The 15,757-nt window shown below is 38.8% G+C and overlaps 1 protein-coding gene across 1 annotated transcript; it reads right to left on the bottom strand.

Moving 5' to 3' along the window:
* Window positions 1–310: 310 nt before the first annotated feature.
* ddc (dopa decarboxylase) lies at window positions 311–13,502 on the bottom strand. Its single transcript, XM_070912169.1, has 13 exons — window positions 13,302–13,502; window positions 12,016–12,129; window positions 11,757–11,876; window positions 9,665–9,799; window positions 8,610–8,753; window positions 8,016–8,082; window positions 7,543–7,637; window positions 5,957–6,024; window positions 4,922–4,998; window positions 3,631–3,650; window positions 3,424–3,522; window positions 1,142–1,243; window positions 311–511 (listed from the first exon to the last, which is right to left on the bottom strand). The coding sequence occupies exons 1-13, from the start codon at window positions 13,500–13,502 to the stop codon at window positions 311–313; spliced, it is 1,443 nt and encodes a 480-aa protein (XP_070768270.1).
* Window positions 13,503–15,757: the final 2,255 nt, after the last annotated feature.

Below are 15,757 nucleotides of genomic sequence, written 5' to 3'. Positions count from 1 at the left end.
GAGGGAGAAGTTGCAGATAGAAAATGTAATATTTGGAACCTGCATCTTTTCCTTTTATGCACATTTGGGTTAAGTTATTTTCACCTACATTAATTCGCAAAATCAAAACATCAGAAAACGAATGACTGCTTACCAGACTGGATGATTTGGCTGCAGACAGAAACACACCTGACTGCTAAGTGAGCTGTGAAATCATAGTTCATTCCCTTTATGACATTTTACATCTGCAACATGAAATTCCAGGAATTTCTGTCCTAACTTTGGTCCTCATTTCAGCATCAGAGTGGACAGCCCCTTTCCAGCCTTTTGGTCAATGACTGGGCTCCTGCAAAAGCTCAAAGGTCAGCTGCGTGATGTGCCGCCATGCTTGTTGGATGTGACTCGACTCAGTACTGCGTGCGCAGATGGCGAAGCGCAGCACAAAGCGGTCAGAGAGCTGGCAAGGCACCAGGTGGATCTCTCTGCTATTGGTGATTCTTTTCAGCAAGTTCTGGTTCAACTCATTGGAGCCCTGAGAGGAGGAGGCAAGGAGGAAATGAAGCTCATGTTGTTTAGATTTACAACAGCCAGGCTTTTTGTCTTGCCTACTTGACACTGGAGTTACTGGGTTAAACTATCGGTGCATTTTATAATGTTTGCTAACTGCCGTAGGGAGCTCTCTATTCACTCAGAATTGCATTATCTTTTGCATTACCTGTGTTCAGCAATGAGCAGGTTGTTATATTGTAATCATACCATGACTTCTGACATGACATTTTTCCCAAATATTACATCACATGCAATGTGAGTAAACCTCACCCGTCACTTCATATTTCACCTATAGCTGAGTTTTAGGCCTATTTGATTGTCATTTGAAAGGTATATAAAGACTGGACCTATACAATATAAAAATTGTGTGTGTGTCACCTTCTGATACACCATATTGAACATCATTAGTATAACTTAGAGACCTCAGCTTTCCTCTGCCAATGAAAACAACAATTGAACAAGCAGAGGAGGAAAAAAGTTTTTAAAATGTACTTCTGCTGTGGTAGTTGAACCTCCTGTCTCAGATCTGTGTGTACATCTCTACTGTGATCTATCTGCAGTGGGTATGAAAGCAGTGGCTTAGCTTTTAGTTCTATAATGTTGGAGTTGTCACCTTGAGCCTGAAGCAGACGAGTCCCATGATGACCTCGGCACAGATCTCAAACCTCTTGTCTGCTCGCACCAGACTCTCAAACTCTTTAGCCAGGGCCACTTGCTGTAAAGAGAAGACATAGATTATAATGTGCTATGACTCATGCACTGTACTGATGAAAGTACACTTGCACTGCTCTAAATGTCCACTTGTTTTAATTAGTCTTCAGTAACGTTCACCCAGAGGGTTAAAGAAACAGCATAATACATTTTACAGGCAAGTTAAAGGGCACGATTAATAAGTATACTTTTATAAACTGTAACAGAGCATTTGCTGGAAAAAAGTAAATTGCTGTTGCCTGGCCTTTTCATAATGCCTGTGCAAGAAACCAATAGCAACTATACTGTACATGATGTTGTAATGTAATTTATACGATTTTCACTAGATGGCAGTGCTGTATGATTATATGGCACAGTGCTTTCAGCCACACAAATCAGAGGACTTTTTCCCCTGAGTTCAATCTGTACCTCTCTACCAAAACCCAGTAGTGTAACCCTTTACTATGGCCTAAATATAACCATCTGTAACTATAGATAACCAAACGCATTTGATTAAAAGAGCATGTTGAGCGTAGGAAGCACTGCCTAGGAGGCTTAGTTCAAACAAGTTCAAAACAGGACTCAGTAACCATGACATGGTCTTTATCAAAATCTGCTCTCAGGAAATGTCATGAACTTCTTTTAAATTATTTTCAAATGGCCCTGTACGATCAAACATGATCCTTCAATATGATTTATCCACCTATGATGAAAGAGCCCACTGAGACATAGAATGCATGCTGAAACGCTTGACGTGCATCACTACATCTAATCACAATTATAACAATTAAGCCGAACACTGATCCAAATGACCAACTGGTTGACCACCACGTTGTTTCCTCATTCCCAGCCAGTAATTCATCATCATTCAGGGGTGTTTACAAGCTAATAACCTCATTGTCTGTTTTTCTAATTACTGTCTGGTTGGTAGGACTCATATTCTACATGCCTTTGTCATTAAAATGCTTCATTTTACTAATTTTTCTCATGGGAGGATAATTCATTAGTGGTTATAAAGAAAAGTAGAATTTAAATTAGTTTTCCTCCACCAGGAAAGAGGAAACTCACAATCTGTACATTGCACGTTCTGTATCTCCATTTGAACATATTGTCTGACTACGAGATTTAGCCACACCAGACCTAAAACAATCTCATGTACAGGGCGGATGTACAGTAGAGCAGTGTGTCATGTGTTATGGCTGCAGGGATAAATGCTGCTTCTGCCGCTTCATTTAAAATGGAGAGTAAACACAAAACAGACTCATTTGATTGACAGAACAGACTGGAGGGAGGAGGAGGAATATGAGGGGCAGAGGGGGTGAGGCATCGATAAGAAACGGCAAAGTAAAAAGGATGGGTCTGAGTGGGTAAGGGGGAGGGAAAGCAGGAGAAATGTAGGAAAACATTGCTATAAAAAGAAGATACAGACCAGACATATATGACTGACAGGATGTGCTGATGGAGGCAGAGATGAAGGCACTGAAGGGACTTAAGTTGTAAGGAGGATTAGGTGGGGTGAGGCGTGGGATGGAGGGAGGGGATGGCATTTACCATAAAGACCAGGCGTGAATGTAATTGTCAGAAGTGGGTTTTTTTCAGGAGAGATTGAGAAGGAATGAGACACAGAGAGGAATAAGAGGGGAAGCCAGACTGCTCACTGCTGTCAGCATTGTGCTAATCTTTTAGTTATTTATAACAAAGCAACAAGGAAGTCAGGCTTTGGATTACGTTAATAACACTACAGGATTACCACATCGATATTGCTAATAGCAAATGGTTGGTCTTTCAACTGCTAAGGCACATTTTGTGGAACAATTCTCCATTTGCCTTTACTCTGGATAAACATCAGAATTTTAGCACAAAATTAATTTTTATTTTGCATATTTCTATATAAATTCAATTTTAGCATGCAATGCTTCATTAAAACCACTGCATGCATACAAACACCATCCAATACCATTAAGCACTGGTGAGAGAAATAAATGAAAACTACTGTAAAAGTCATGTCAGGTCAACACTACCCATAAATTTAATTTAATGCACTCTATTTGTGTTAACTTATGCTGGTTAGTGTTTGGATCTGGAGGACTGTGTTAATTGTGTTCAGATAACAGAGATAATATGACAGAGTTTTGTATGTTTTAAATGAAGGTGATTTGTGTGTGGACTGAGAAAACTGAGTGGATCATTCAGTTGGTCTCCTACCTTGCGTATATGAGCCTGCAGGCCATTGAGTCCATACATACGGAAGACAAACCACATCTTTAGTGAGCGAAATCTTCTTCCCAGTGGAATCTGCCAATGCTACGGGACAGAGTAGGAGGTTGTAGCTTTAACCTCTGCAAGTTGAATATTAGTGTTATTTGAGTTCTTGCTAATTGCAGAAACTAAATTTGTAATAATTCATCTTACCCTATAATCTGTGACCAGCCCTGTTGAAAGAAAAACAGTTCCGACATTTAAAAATGTCACATCACATATTAGTAATGTACATTGTTAATGCAGCTTTTTCAAGCTATTTAAGGGTCTGTGTGCAATCTTCTGTGAGCTTAAAAATGCCTGACGCGTGGTCAAATGCCTCTATAACCAATTACAGTGTGCCTCGTCATTAGATCCTAATAAAATATCATCCAAAAACTATTTCTCCTCCATTTCTTCTCTTGCAGGGATAAAGTTGAATTGACAAAGCTCTAACATTAAACATTATTAGCTTCAGAAAAGGATCTATTGTAAAGCTGTTGCACTTTGGATCGCTTTCCATTACCCAGGTGTTGGTGTCATTGCACCCACCCCCTGTATCTCACTGATCATAGCACTGTCAGTCCACACAGACCATTGGCGACAGATAGCTCATCTCTAAAGAATGGAGGCCCGTGTTAGCTGGTGCTAATAACCACTAATTAGATTGAAGAGTCCAGATTGTATGAGCGAAGGCTTTTGTAAGGTGCAGTATGGTGGGAGGTAGCTTTTTGTCTGCTTGTCTGCCAGACAAATTATAGAGCAGATCTGAACCCATCTGCAGGCGAGGACCGTGTACACCAGCACACACGGTAGTAGCAGACACACAGACAGTGAATCATATTATGGGATTTTTTAAGTCTGATATATTTTATTGTAATTTAGGCAAAGCTTGTAGTCTCACCAAATCTCTCTCAAAATACTAACACTTCCAAGACAGGACAATGCAAGATGCTAATAGGGTGTATTAATTAAATTAGGCCACAAATACAGTAAATCAGCTTAAGTTCCAGCAGGATGGAACCATGAAATTATTAAACTGGCTAACAGAAGCCAACATTTAAACACACACTAACCCTTGTTGACAGAATGTATTCCCTAAAACCTTGAAACAAAGTCTTAACACTCAAAAATGTCATCACTTTTCAAAAATGTCCTCCCTCTCAAGGTTTAAAATTCAGATTGGTCCTCACTAACATATATGCACAAGAGCGCACTCACACACACCTGTCTGGCTGTTACACATTCATCTTCATGCCTGTGTTTATCTGGTTTAGGCTACACTGCACTGCATTTTAAGACGTTGGTGCTATGCAGATATTGTTGAATCTGAAATGTGTGCAATTTGGGTCAAATAAACACACTAACCTCCTCCTCACAATGTGATCGGTAAACAAGGTCACAGCTGTTCATTGTTGTCATTATGTTACCACCGTGTCCTGATGATTTCAGTGAATGACTATACCTGACTCCTGGTTTTCGTGTTTCAGGTAGAGTGGTTCCATCTTGAAGGCTCCAATAATGTCCACTCTCTTCTTCACCCTGTTGATAGGTGTTGACAAGCAGAAAAAATCTTACCGGACCATTTAATCCTACAAAATCTTTTAGAATCACACGTTTTAAAATGTACAAACTCTTTATAAAAATGGTAAATGGTAATTATTATGGTCCTTTAATTTAATAGATAATAAAATATATCAAATTAAATAGATTTCACGCAATATTACACAGTATGTTTAGTGCTAGTTTAGTGTGTTTTACATTTGACATGTATGTCATAATATACTATACTGTATGGCACTGTATTATTAGTATGTTGTTCTAGACTAGACAGTATAGCGAAGCATGTATCTCAATACTACATTAAATCTAAAGGCTTAAAGGTGTCATAAGCCCGTGAGACAAAAAATGTTGATAAATTGTAACCATAAACTATGACATATATCAAAATGTAAGTTTGGATAAAGTAACTTACAGTGATGTTTATACATGTGCCAGTCAATTAAAACAGAGCGATATCTCAATGGCAACAGGTATCATGTCAGTAGTGACAGACTGAGCCAGAGGTGATGGAAAAAGGGTTTAAGAAGCTCTTGTCGAGGTTTGAAACACCTCTGTTTCCATCTTGCGCAGAGCATGTCTCGTTTTGTTTGCTGCTGACAGAGGGGGCAGATGGAAGGCGTAGCTCTATCTTTGCTGTGCAAATGACTGAGGTGTAGATGGATATCAGTTATGTGATGACACTAACTAGGCCTATTCATTGTTACTTTATTGGACCATGAGTCATCTTGAGGTAAATTGGTAGCTATTCTTACACATTACAAAATACAGGAAGTGCTAGATGCTAAAAAAAAGCAAACATTGTTTACTCTCCTTTTGTTAAACAGGTCTTAGTGTCACACACTATATCAAAATACTTTGTATCCACACCACTAATGTACCTTGTATTAGTAGTGATGGATTTTGTGCACAAATATAGCAGAACAGTGCAGCAACTTACCACATTGTAGAGCAGTCAAAGTTGATTAAAAGCCATTTGTGTGGGTTGAAGTTGAAAGAGTCTGCAAACTTAAAAAGAAACAAGAAATAAATAGTAATGAAGCCACATAGTTTGATGTTTCTCATTAGAATTACAGGTATGAAATAACAAACATTAACATAGAACATTCATGATTTCATCTAATATCAGTGGCTTTCAGTGAGGTCTGTAGTGTGGGGGGATCTAATAAGTTTCCCAGAGGAAAATGAAATGTAATAATTGGTCATAAAAGTTCTTACATTTTTCATGTAACATTAGCACAATTTGAAAAATGTGTTTTTGCAAAAACACACCATGATATATATTTATTTACCATTACTGACTCAGAGGCAACCTTTTCACCAACAGCATTATCTAGACTAAAGCAGGCACAATTTATTTGAAATGCAAAAGAGGAACATCCAGCCAACAGCTTGCAGGGCACAAGGAAAATAACCCTTTCCTGGCAGGGTGTATTCAAAGAGCGACAAACCTTTCCTAATCTCTTCTCATCTTTTTGTTGGCTATCTTTTGTAATATCCTTTTCTCTACCTCCATAAATGCAATAACACAGCATAGAGAGACACTGCGAGACAGACTCCTGGCTGACAGTTGCCATGCTGACTGATTCAAAGGGGTCTGGTTGCCTGCTCACTCATCACTCATATCCTAGCAACCAACCCTCCAGCAGAGCTGCACTCTCATTCTAAAAGACTGGGTATGTCTTCATGTCCTCGTCCATTCATTTAAATAAGTTTGTGAACTTGTAATCCCCTCTCCACTTCCTTAAAGAAGGACCTTAACCTCAAATTCCCATTGCATTAAAAAAATACTAGAAAATGTCAGATTGCAAGATTATAGAAATGTGTTACTGTACATAACCAATAGCTAATGTTACAGTGAACTAGGAGAAAAGCAGAGAAAACAAACATTTGGTCCTTTTATAGTCAAGTCTGTTTCTCTGTCTCCCCAACAACATTGTTTGAACTTGTGTCTAATAAACAGTGATATATAAAGGTCTAACGCTGCCTCAGGAAATTACTCTGTCCTTATCTCTGCGTCTCTGCACAGCTTGGGGAGCAACAGCTGCCTCAGCAGCCTCAAAAGGCAGATTGATGCTCCTGCGTTAATGCCGATTGTTCAGTCCTATTACTCACTCTTGCATGCTTCCTCCTTGACATTAACGTTATGCCATTTTCAAACAGAAATAAAGCAGCTGGATATAATCAGTATGCGGTTAGTGTGTCCTTTCATAGATGTTATGAGAGATCTTTCACAACCAATTGAACAGAAATAGGTTGTCTTTCAGCAACAACATGTATCTATGCCGATGGATGCACACTTCAAGTTTCTGACCACACTTAAACCATATTAAACCCGTCCTACACATACTGTAATGCTCAAGTTAAAAACCCATCATGACATTTTCTCATGAGAATTCTGGGAGCGACCTAGTCATAGAAATTTTACCAAGAAGCTAAAACATTCTTACCAAAACACTGTTCCTAATAGTTAACTATAGTGTTGATGCACTGTATGAATATGAATGCTTGCATTTCTTTACACACCTCAATACCATTCAACAAAGGCCTAAACTCAGGACAGATGAATGCACTCCCAGCATACGCTGCATCAATGTGCATCCACATATTTTCCTTATTACCTGGAACAGAAAGACATTATTAACATCGGAAAAAAAATTACTTTGTCAATCCAGATTTCATAAGGTATAAAATGACGATGCATAAATAGATGATTCATGAATGGTTCTTTCAAAAATAAAATACATTAATCTATTAATTGAAGTGATTTATTTTTAGCTGGGTATAATTGATTGAATACATATTTTTTTGTTTGTTTGTTTCTCACTCATGCACATTCAAGCAGTGTACTGGATTTCCCTCCTAAACATCATGGTCCTTCTTAAGACAAAATGTGTCTTGTAAAGCTAATAAAGCCAACAGGGCTTTTCAGTCCTTTTACAATCCTTTTCCTGTTGTGAAACAAAAGAATTGAGTGCGTGCTGCGACAGTTGACTCACATAAGGGCCCCAGCTCGGTGATGTGATCAAAAGCACACGATGGAGTGGTGCCAAGAGTCGCACAGAACTGAAAGATACAAACATACAAATCATTAACACCCTGAAGTGCTTTATTATCCGTGCCATTTTTTTATTTTCACCGTCAACAACCCTAACCCACTGCAGCTACTGTAACATATTGCTTTTATACAAGCACAGATGTTGTAATGTTTTATTCAAATGTAGATCTGGATATCAGTTTCTATATACACAGATGATTCAGAGCTGCTGGACCATTGCAGCCTCCTGAATATTGCTCACTGATAGTGATCTGTAGGTCCACATGAGACAGGGATTATTGTCCTTAATCAGATAGACATATGTTAGTTTCAACAGAAACAATGTTATCCCTCGACAGAAGCCTCAGGGTGTGCACAGCAGCATCACAGGCAAATTGCATCATAGCTGCCAGTGAGCGCTTGTGTAGGTGGTTGTAAGGTTTGACATGACAGGTGTAAAAACCTAATGAATGGAGATGCTGCTGTATGTGTCTGTCTATGTGTGTTAGCTCTGTGATAGTGGGATGGATGGATGTTCATTTTAGTCTTTTCTTACATAGAAAGGGATGAGTCCAGCAGCCTTGTCCTCCTCCACCATCTTCTTTAGCATGTCCCCTTTGACAGCATAGCTGTTATCTGTAGGAACCTTTCTCATCATCACTCCTCCAATCAGAGCAGCACGCTCAACTGAGGAATGAGCCTTAGAAAGAGTTCCAACATTAATGAGAAACACAAGGAAACTGGTTTTGGTAAGAAGATAAACTTTCGTCAGCTAATTTCATATTCATGGATACTGAATGATTTTATATGGTAAAATGTTGAACTTTATAAAACCTAATTCCTTTTGGACTATGCATGTTGATACGTTCATTTGAAACCTATATATATAAACACTTACTTACTTACTTACTTACTGCAGTAATGCTGGAAAGAAGAGTACTTCTTCCAACAGCAACAAGTGAAATTCCTTGTATGTGTGCCCATATTTGGCCAATGAAGCTGAGTCTGATTCAAATTATACCCTCATAACATAAATTCATCCTATGTAGTTGCTGAATTTTAAATAAGCCTGTACTATACTGATCATCTACAATAGACTTCTTTAGACAACAACAGAACAGTGTTCTTCAGTAGAAAAACAACAAACTGCTCTCCCTGTAAAGGTCTGTGTGTCCCTCAGGCGACTCCCTAACCCAATCACAAAGTCAGCCTGGTATTAAACCTGATCAGAGCTAGCTACTGCCTGACTAACCCGCTGTCTCCCTCAATCACTGACAACCTCTTTCACTACTACTGAGGTAACCTTTACTGATCTGAGCTCACATGGACTGCTGTTGAGTGGACCTTTTACAGAAGTCAAAATATTTGCCGAAATTTTGCAACTGCGCTGTTGCATTGTATTCTGTTATACTGCGCTGGCTATTCAATAAGCTCATGTGTCTGCAGTCAATTGTAAGGTGTGTAATGTAGCTGAAAGTTCACATGTGAACTTTATTTAAACCTTGTATGTGTAAAGTTGGAAATTTGGGTAAAATGAATGGAATCAGAGTTAGCTTAGCCCCTACTTTAAACAGGACATAAGTAAGATTGGAAATATCTTTTTGTGCTTACTTGCTCGGAGGTGTACCCCACCAGTTTGGAGAGGATTTCACCCTCTGATTTTTCGTGGTTTGAGGCCTGGACCTGTCGGACTGCTTTACAGCGGGCAGCGAGCAAGGACACCAGGGTTGCCTCACTGGCTGTGCCCTGTTGGAGATTAATTAGAGAGAACTTGTCAAGCAATTCTGCTCCACCAGTAACCAGCAGTGACAACTTGTTGGCTAATAATGCTGGGGCTGCTGCAGTTCAAAATGATCTTTTGATGACGTGAATCAAAAATGAAGCATGGTCCAGTTTCTGCATGGCATATTCTTATATTCTATGTTCGGAAACTAATTCTTGTGGAAAGTTATGGTTGATTTTGATGTTTTGATAGGCTGCTGTGGTTTTCCAGATTGAGGACCTGAACCACAAAGTCCTCTGAGTGGTGCATTAATCCAATCAGTCACAGTAGGAAGGGTTCATATTGGTTTTTCAGCAAAGGGCAGCACTTGTCAAACATCTGTTGGTAGAGGAAAAGCTATACATATTTAAATAGCACGTCGCTACTGACTGTCGGAATAGCAAACAAATCATATATCATAGGTAGGATTCTTGACTTATACCAGCTGCTGTAAATAGAATATGGTGTTGACATGCACCTGCTCACAAAATGTTGAAAGTATGGTGAATACACTTGGTATGTCAATGTGCATGCAAAGTTGATTGATTATGTGAGCATTACTGTATGATCTTAACTGATAGATATACTGTAAACATGATAGGACAATAATCCATCAACTTTCCTATTTTTGCTTTCTCTAATGAATTTTGATGCCGTCCTGTGATGTGTGTGTTCCTATAGGTGCATACATACAACTTCAACCAAGCCTTTTGAAAACACACACCCACACAGACACAGAGCTGAACATTTATTCAACATTTTGTGCTGTTGCATATTCTAAACATCATCCAGCCAGCCTGATACAGTGAGAATTGTTTGAGGCTACATAATGAAGTGAAGCGTGTCTTCTGAGGTATCTGGGGGCATTACCACAAGAAAGTCAATGAAATGTTCAAATCATTCAATCAAATCACTCACCAGACACGGAGGCTGATATAGGCTATGTCATTTGTGTCAAAACAAATGCAGGGAAAAGGAATCGTAGAATGATCACACATTTTTTTTCTCTAATGCTTAAATCAATTAGACCCCGTAATCTTTTATCATTTGTAATTTATTTTAATCATAGCAACCTGTCTTGTTCTGCCACCGAAGTCTAATGGCTCACAAAGGGGTAAAAAGGGAAATCTGAGGTCACCAGAGGGTCATTTTTAAAACTACCCCATTTCCCCTTTGTGTTGGTATAAGGTTCATAATAATAGGCTGGCAGTGTGCTGTCACAACACTCATTAGCTGCAGTGAGAGAAGAGCCCTCCATTCGTTGCCATAGTGAGCTGGTAAGCTGCACTTAAAAAGGAGAGTGGCAAGACAGAGCACACACACACACACACACACACACACACACACATAAACACGCCCTCACACTCAGGTGGTAATAATAGAAGAGGCATGAAATGATCTGTCATCAGAGTGCACTCTCATGCTCCACTACTCACCATCCCCATGAACACACACACACACATACACTGTTTATAGATAGCACCCACTGCTGCTGCTGCTACTGCATTTCTGTCAATAGAACATTAAACTAGTGCTTAGCCTTTTGCCACATGAAACAATCCCAGCACCATCACCGTCAACTGTCTGCCTGTGGATGACATATTAAAAGGCTATTTCCTGCCAATTTTCAGCTGGTGTGAATCAGGGAGAGAAAGAGGCGACAAATCAATTGTACACACATTGTTGATGAGTATGGGTTCAGGCGCGCTCAGTTGTGAGTGCATATAAACACCTTTATCCTGAAAGTCAAACTGGCAAATAAAATATAGAAATTATGGCAATGCAAATACTACAAATTTGAGCCTTTGACTTGGCTTTATACATGTTTCAAAATGCGGAAGATGTGTATAGATGTGAGCAGAAGTTGGTTTGACTCCTTGGGCTGCCTGAGAACCTTTGTGCAGGAAGTACCACGCATAAAAACACACAAAAGACACTTACCTGGATGACACCTCCTCCATGGCCATGAGTCCCGGCTATAAAATACTCAGGCAGTTGCAGCATCTTCCCCAGCCAGTCTAACATCACCGTCTCCAGCTCCGTACAGGCTGGGCTGGCAGCCTGAAATACACACACACCCAAAAATACAAACAAAAATCTCAAATGTTCTGTCAACATATAAATACAGTATGAACTAAAAATACAGACAGTTTTGAAATACAGTCAGTCAGGTACAGAGACACAGCAAAGTGTTTGTTACCCAGGAGAATCCAATACAGCCAATGGCTCCACACAGCATGTCGGCCAACATGGCAGGGTAAGAGGAAGCAGCTGGAAAGTAGGCAAAAAAGTGTGGGCTGTGCCAGTGGGTGACCTGGAAAAAGATGAAAAATGCAAATACTAAATTATTATGAAAACAAGACCAAACTTAGTTCTTCATTGGGAACAAGTTGTTGCCAAAAATATTGTTACATTTTAGAATGCTAATTTGTTTGCTATTATCACTATATCACTGAACTTCTAGCCAGCCTCCATGGCACAACAGGTTGCTGGGAGTAACCTGGAATACGCCTCACTCTCTGCAGTGAGAGTCATCCATTAAGACTACTGTGTACGCCCATAGTGGTGATGGAAAGGAGGTGTTGGAGAGACACTGTTGTTGGCATGTTGCAGGTCAGAAGAGAGTGACACTTGCATGATCATTAAAAGCATCTCATTGATCATTCAGCAATCTAATACTGTACTGTTTGTCAACAGGTTCAGTGGAAATCACAGCTTGTGCAGCACTGGACACATGCATGTTTCCAACTTTCATTTAGTTTGGACTGTGGGAAGAAAACAATGCAAAGAACATGCAAACTACATGAAGAAATTAGGTTGATGCTAACAGTGCTAACAAATGAACCACCATGTTGCCAACACTTGCCCTCATTTCTAATAATTCCTCTAACTGTTTTAATAGCCATGGACATAAATGGAGTATATTGGGTGTATATGTATGCAGTGTTAAGAGAAACCAGCTCCAGATTACTCGGTTTGCAGTATGAATGTAACAAAATGCAAAATTTCATATAATATTATAACCAAACCAAACTTCCATCCTAACAATCCTATATTTATCACGATGTTGAGAGAATTCTTTTTGAAATCATCCAAACTGTACTGAGATGGGATGAAATAAATGATGAAATGCATTCAAATCAACTGTTGCTGGGTATCCTTGTTAAAAAGCTGCTTGCGTCATTGGTTTTGCTTTATTAGTGGCATAGCAAAATTGCTAAATTGAGCTGAACATATGGACTGAACTTCCAAATATTGATGTCAATATCTTTTAGTGAGTGGGGGAAGACACTGAAGCAGCTTGTTGTAATCATATTACTTAATAAATTCAAAATGTATGGACATGATTCCACAAAAGAAAGCCGCCAGTATTCCAAAATTACCTAAGAGGCTAATCTGAATTAGTCAGAATAGCACAATAAAATCTGTGCATTTACAACTCCATTGTGAGCATCAACCAAGAAATCAGCAAAACTATAAGCTCACCCCTGGCATTATGACCCTCTCCACATCTTTCATAATATCCTCATAACTCTCAGGCTCCAGTGGGGCCTCAGTGGGGATCAAGGAACGAAGATACCCCGGTTCCAAATCTGGGTAGACGGGTCGCTGTTCTATGTTCTCCAGATAGTCGGCCACATAGTCCACCATCTCCCTCCCTCTGCGCCGAAACTCTGCTGCATCCATGCTGTCACTGGAATACAGCACAGAAACACTGAATTTCTAAAGCACTATGCTGTTGATATTTAAATTGGATGTGACTTCTTGATGATTTCTTTCAGACTGGAGAGTGAAACAATATATTACAAAGCACATTCACATTCACACATATTATTCAAGTTTAACCTTTGGTCTCACTGGTAGGAATGAGTTGGTCATTGAGTTAACCAGCTTTATGATGTCAAGTGTTCAAAATACATAAATGCATAAAATGACTTCACCCTGGATGAACTGCTGTTATGGAAATTATAGTTTGACACTGAAAATGAGTATTTTCACAACCATTTATCTATTTCATTCAATTTTAAATATATGGGGACAATGACACAGTTTCTGTTAAATTTCACTTTTACTTAATTATAAATATATATATATATAAAACTGTATCTTACTCTCAATCATTACTGATTCATAGGGCCAGGGAGCTACTGTTTTTGAAAGTTAATTTCAAAATGTGTGTGGCTGGAAAATCACAGATTTGTCCCAGAGTTTATCAGAATAACAAAATGTCTACTGGAAAGAAGTCACAGGGTTGCTATTTTCTGTTTATTTTAGATAGTTTTTAGTCAGACAATTTGTTGACATTGGTGACATGTCTCAGTCAATCCTGTACCATTCTCAGGACACATTTACAATAGTTGGTTATATATTGTCAACATTAGTCTTGATTTACATAAATTGTTTTTAGAAGATAATGTTTTTATTTACAAAAGAGTAGCAGTACAGACACACGCAGTCTAAGCCATGCTCCTTGACACAGTTTGTATAAGCTTGCACAATTTAAATGTGTGTATGAACCCTTGACCCTCTTACCAACACATTAAGCCAGTCTGATCATAGCTTAGTTTACTTTCACTTTATGGACGGAGGTAAATAGAAAAGCTTGGCAGCAAAACAACATTTCTATGTCTAAAACAAGTTTATAGTCTATTTGTATTGACTGCTGTTTCATAAACCTGTTTAAAACCTCATCAAGATTTCCTTGATCACATCGGCATACAGATTCAGAGACATTTATGATTTGTCAACTGCAAACCAGGAACATGCCATACTTACTAATGAATAAACCTGTTGCAGACATACAACAATAAATGAATTAAAACACAGCAAAATGTTTGAATCACATCTCACAGAAATCACTGTCACGCTGTCTATTCAGTTGGCACATCATATATGTGAACATTGCCCCTTGCTCGACACTAGTGCCTTATCATTCAACAAGTGTTTCACCCTGCATGTCTCTTTCCCCTGTAGAGCCCTTATCCTTATCCTTATCTCAAATAGGATTAGACATGTTTGTATGTATGTGCATGTGTGTGTATGTGTGTGTGTGTGAGCATACTTACATTTTCAGATGAGAGCTTCAGCGGTGGCGTTTGGATGGTGGATCCTCTCCTCTTCTTTAGCGCCCACAAACAGACGGACAGACAGCCAGGCACGTGGTGAGGGTGTTTGTGTGTGGAAGCAGGACAAGAGACATTTGCTCCTTTTATCTTGCCACTAACCACCCCCACCCCACCAACCCCCACCGGGCCAGCCAATGGGAACGGGGCTCACGGCCAATATGACAAAGGAGTTCCTGAAGCCGTGGTTTCTGTGCCTCTATATGCTCACACACACAATTCTTTAATATAGATTTTAGTGATATTTTATGCAGATAAATTGGCCAAAATAATTTCTTTTTGTAAATTTCAGTTCAGGAGTAAGGACAAAAACAAACAAAAAAAAAAGTAAAAGTAAAAAGTTAAGATTTGTCTTGTGGAGGGCTGCTCATGCTTATAGATAGATGCTGTTGTATTTTTCCGTGAAAGTTATTTTTGAGAATTATTATTGGACCCTAGTGATTTGGAGATGCTTCTTAATATACCATTAAACAAGGTGGTGTTACTTTTAAAATGGCTTAAATTATTAAAATTGAAAGATTCTGTTCTTGTGACCTCAGTCCAGTTTAATATTAATTTTGTCTTAATATTTTGCTCATCTATGTATGTAGCTGATAAGGTGGCGATCAGGAAGCAACAGGATGAAAGAGAAACTTGAATAATAATAAAAGTGACACTATATATTACATTATTTAGTAGTAGTGACAGTAGTAGCAGTAATATTCGGAGAAGGATTTTTACTATTATTAGTTGTTTTATTGTAAGTCTTATATGTAAACTGCCATTCTCACAGCAAAAAAACACTTTGGACAAATGTGTCAATGGAAAATAAATACAAAA

The sequence above is a fragment of the Enoplosus armatus genome, chromosome 9 (genome assembly GCF_043641665.1).
Source record: "Enoplosus armatus isolate fEnoArm2 chromosome 9, fEnoArm2.hap1, whole genome shotgun sequence".
Classification (NCBI taxonomy): Eukaryota; Metazoa; Chordata; class Actinopteri; order Centrarchiformes; family Enoplosidae; genus Enoplosus; species Enoplosus armatus.
Note: the sequence above shows the minus strand (reverse complement) of the source record. Positions and strands in the feature narration are given on the sequence as shown.

Coding starts and splice junctions, on each gene's coding strand:
- ddc (XM_070912169.1), bottom strand. CDS start 13,502: ATGGATGCAGCAGAGTTTCGGCGCAGAGGGAGGGAGATGGTGGACTAT. Junction 6,025..7,542: donor CTTTGTTGAATGGTATTGAG/GTGTGTAAAGAA, acceptor TTTCTTTTTAAG/TTTGCAGACTCTTTCAACTT. Junction 3,651..4,921: donor ACACGAAAACCAGGAGTCAG/GTATAGTCATTC, acceptor TTCTTTCAACAG/GGCTGGTCACAGATTATAGG.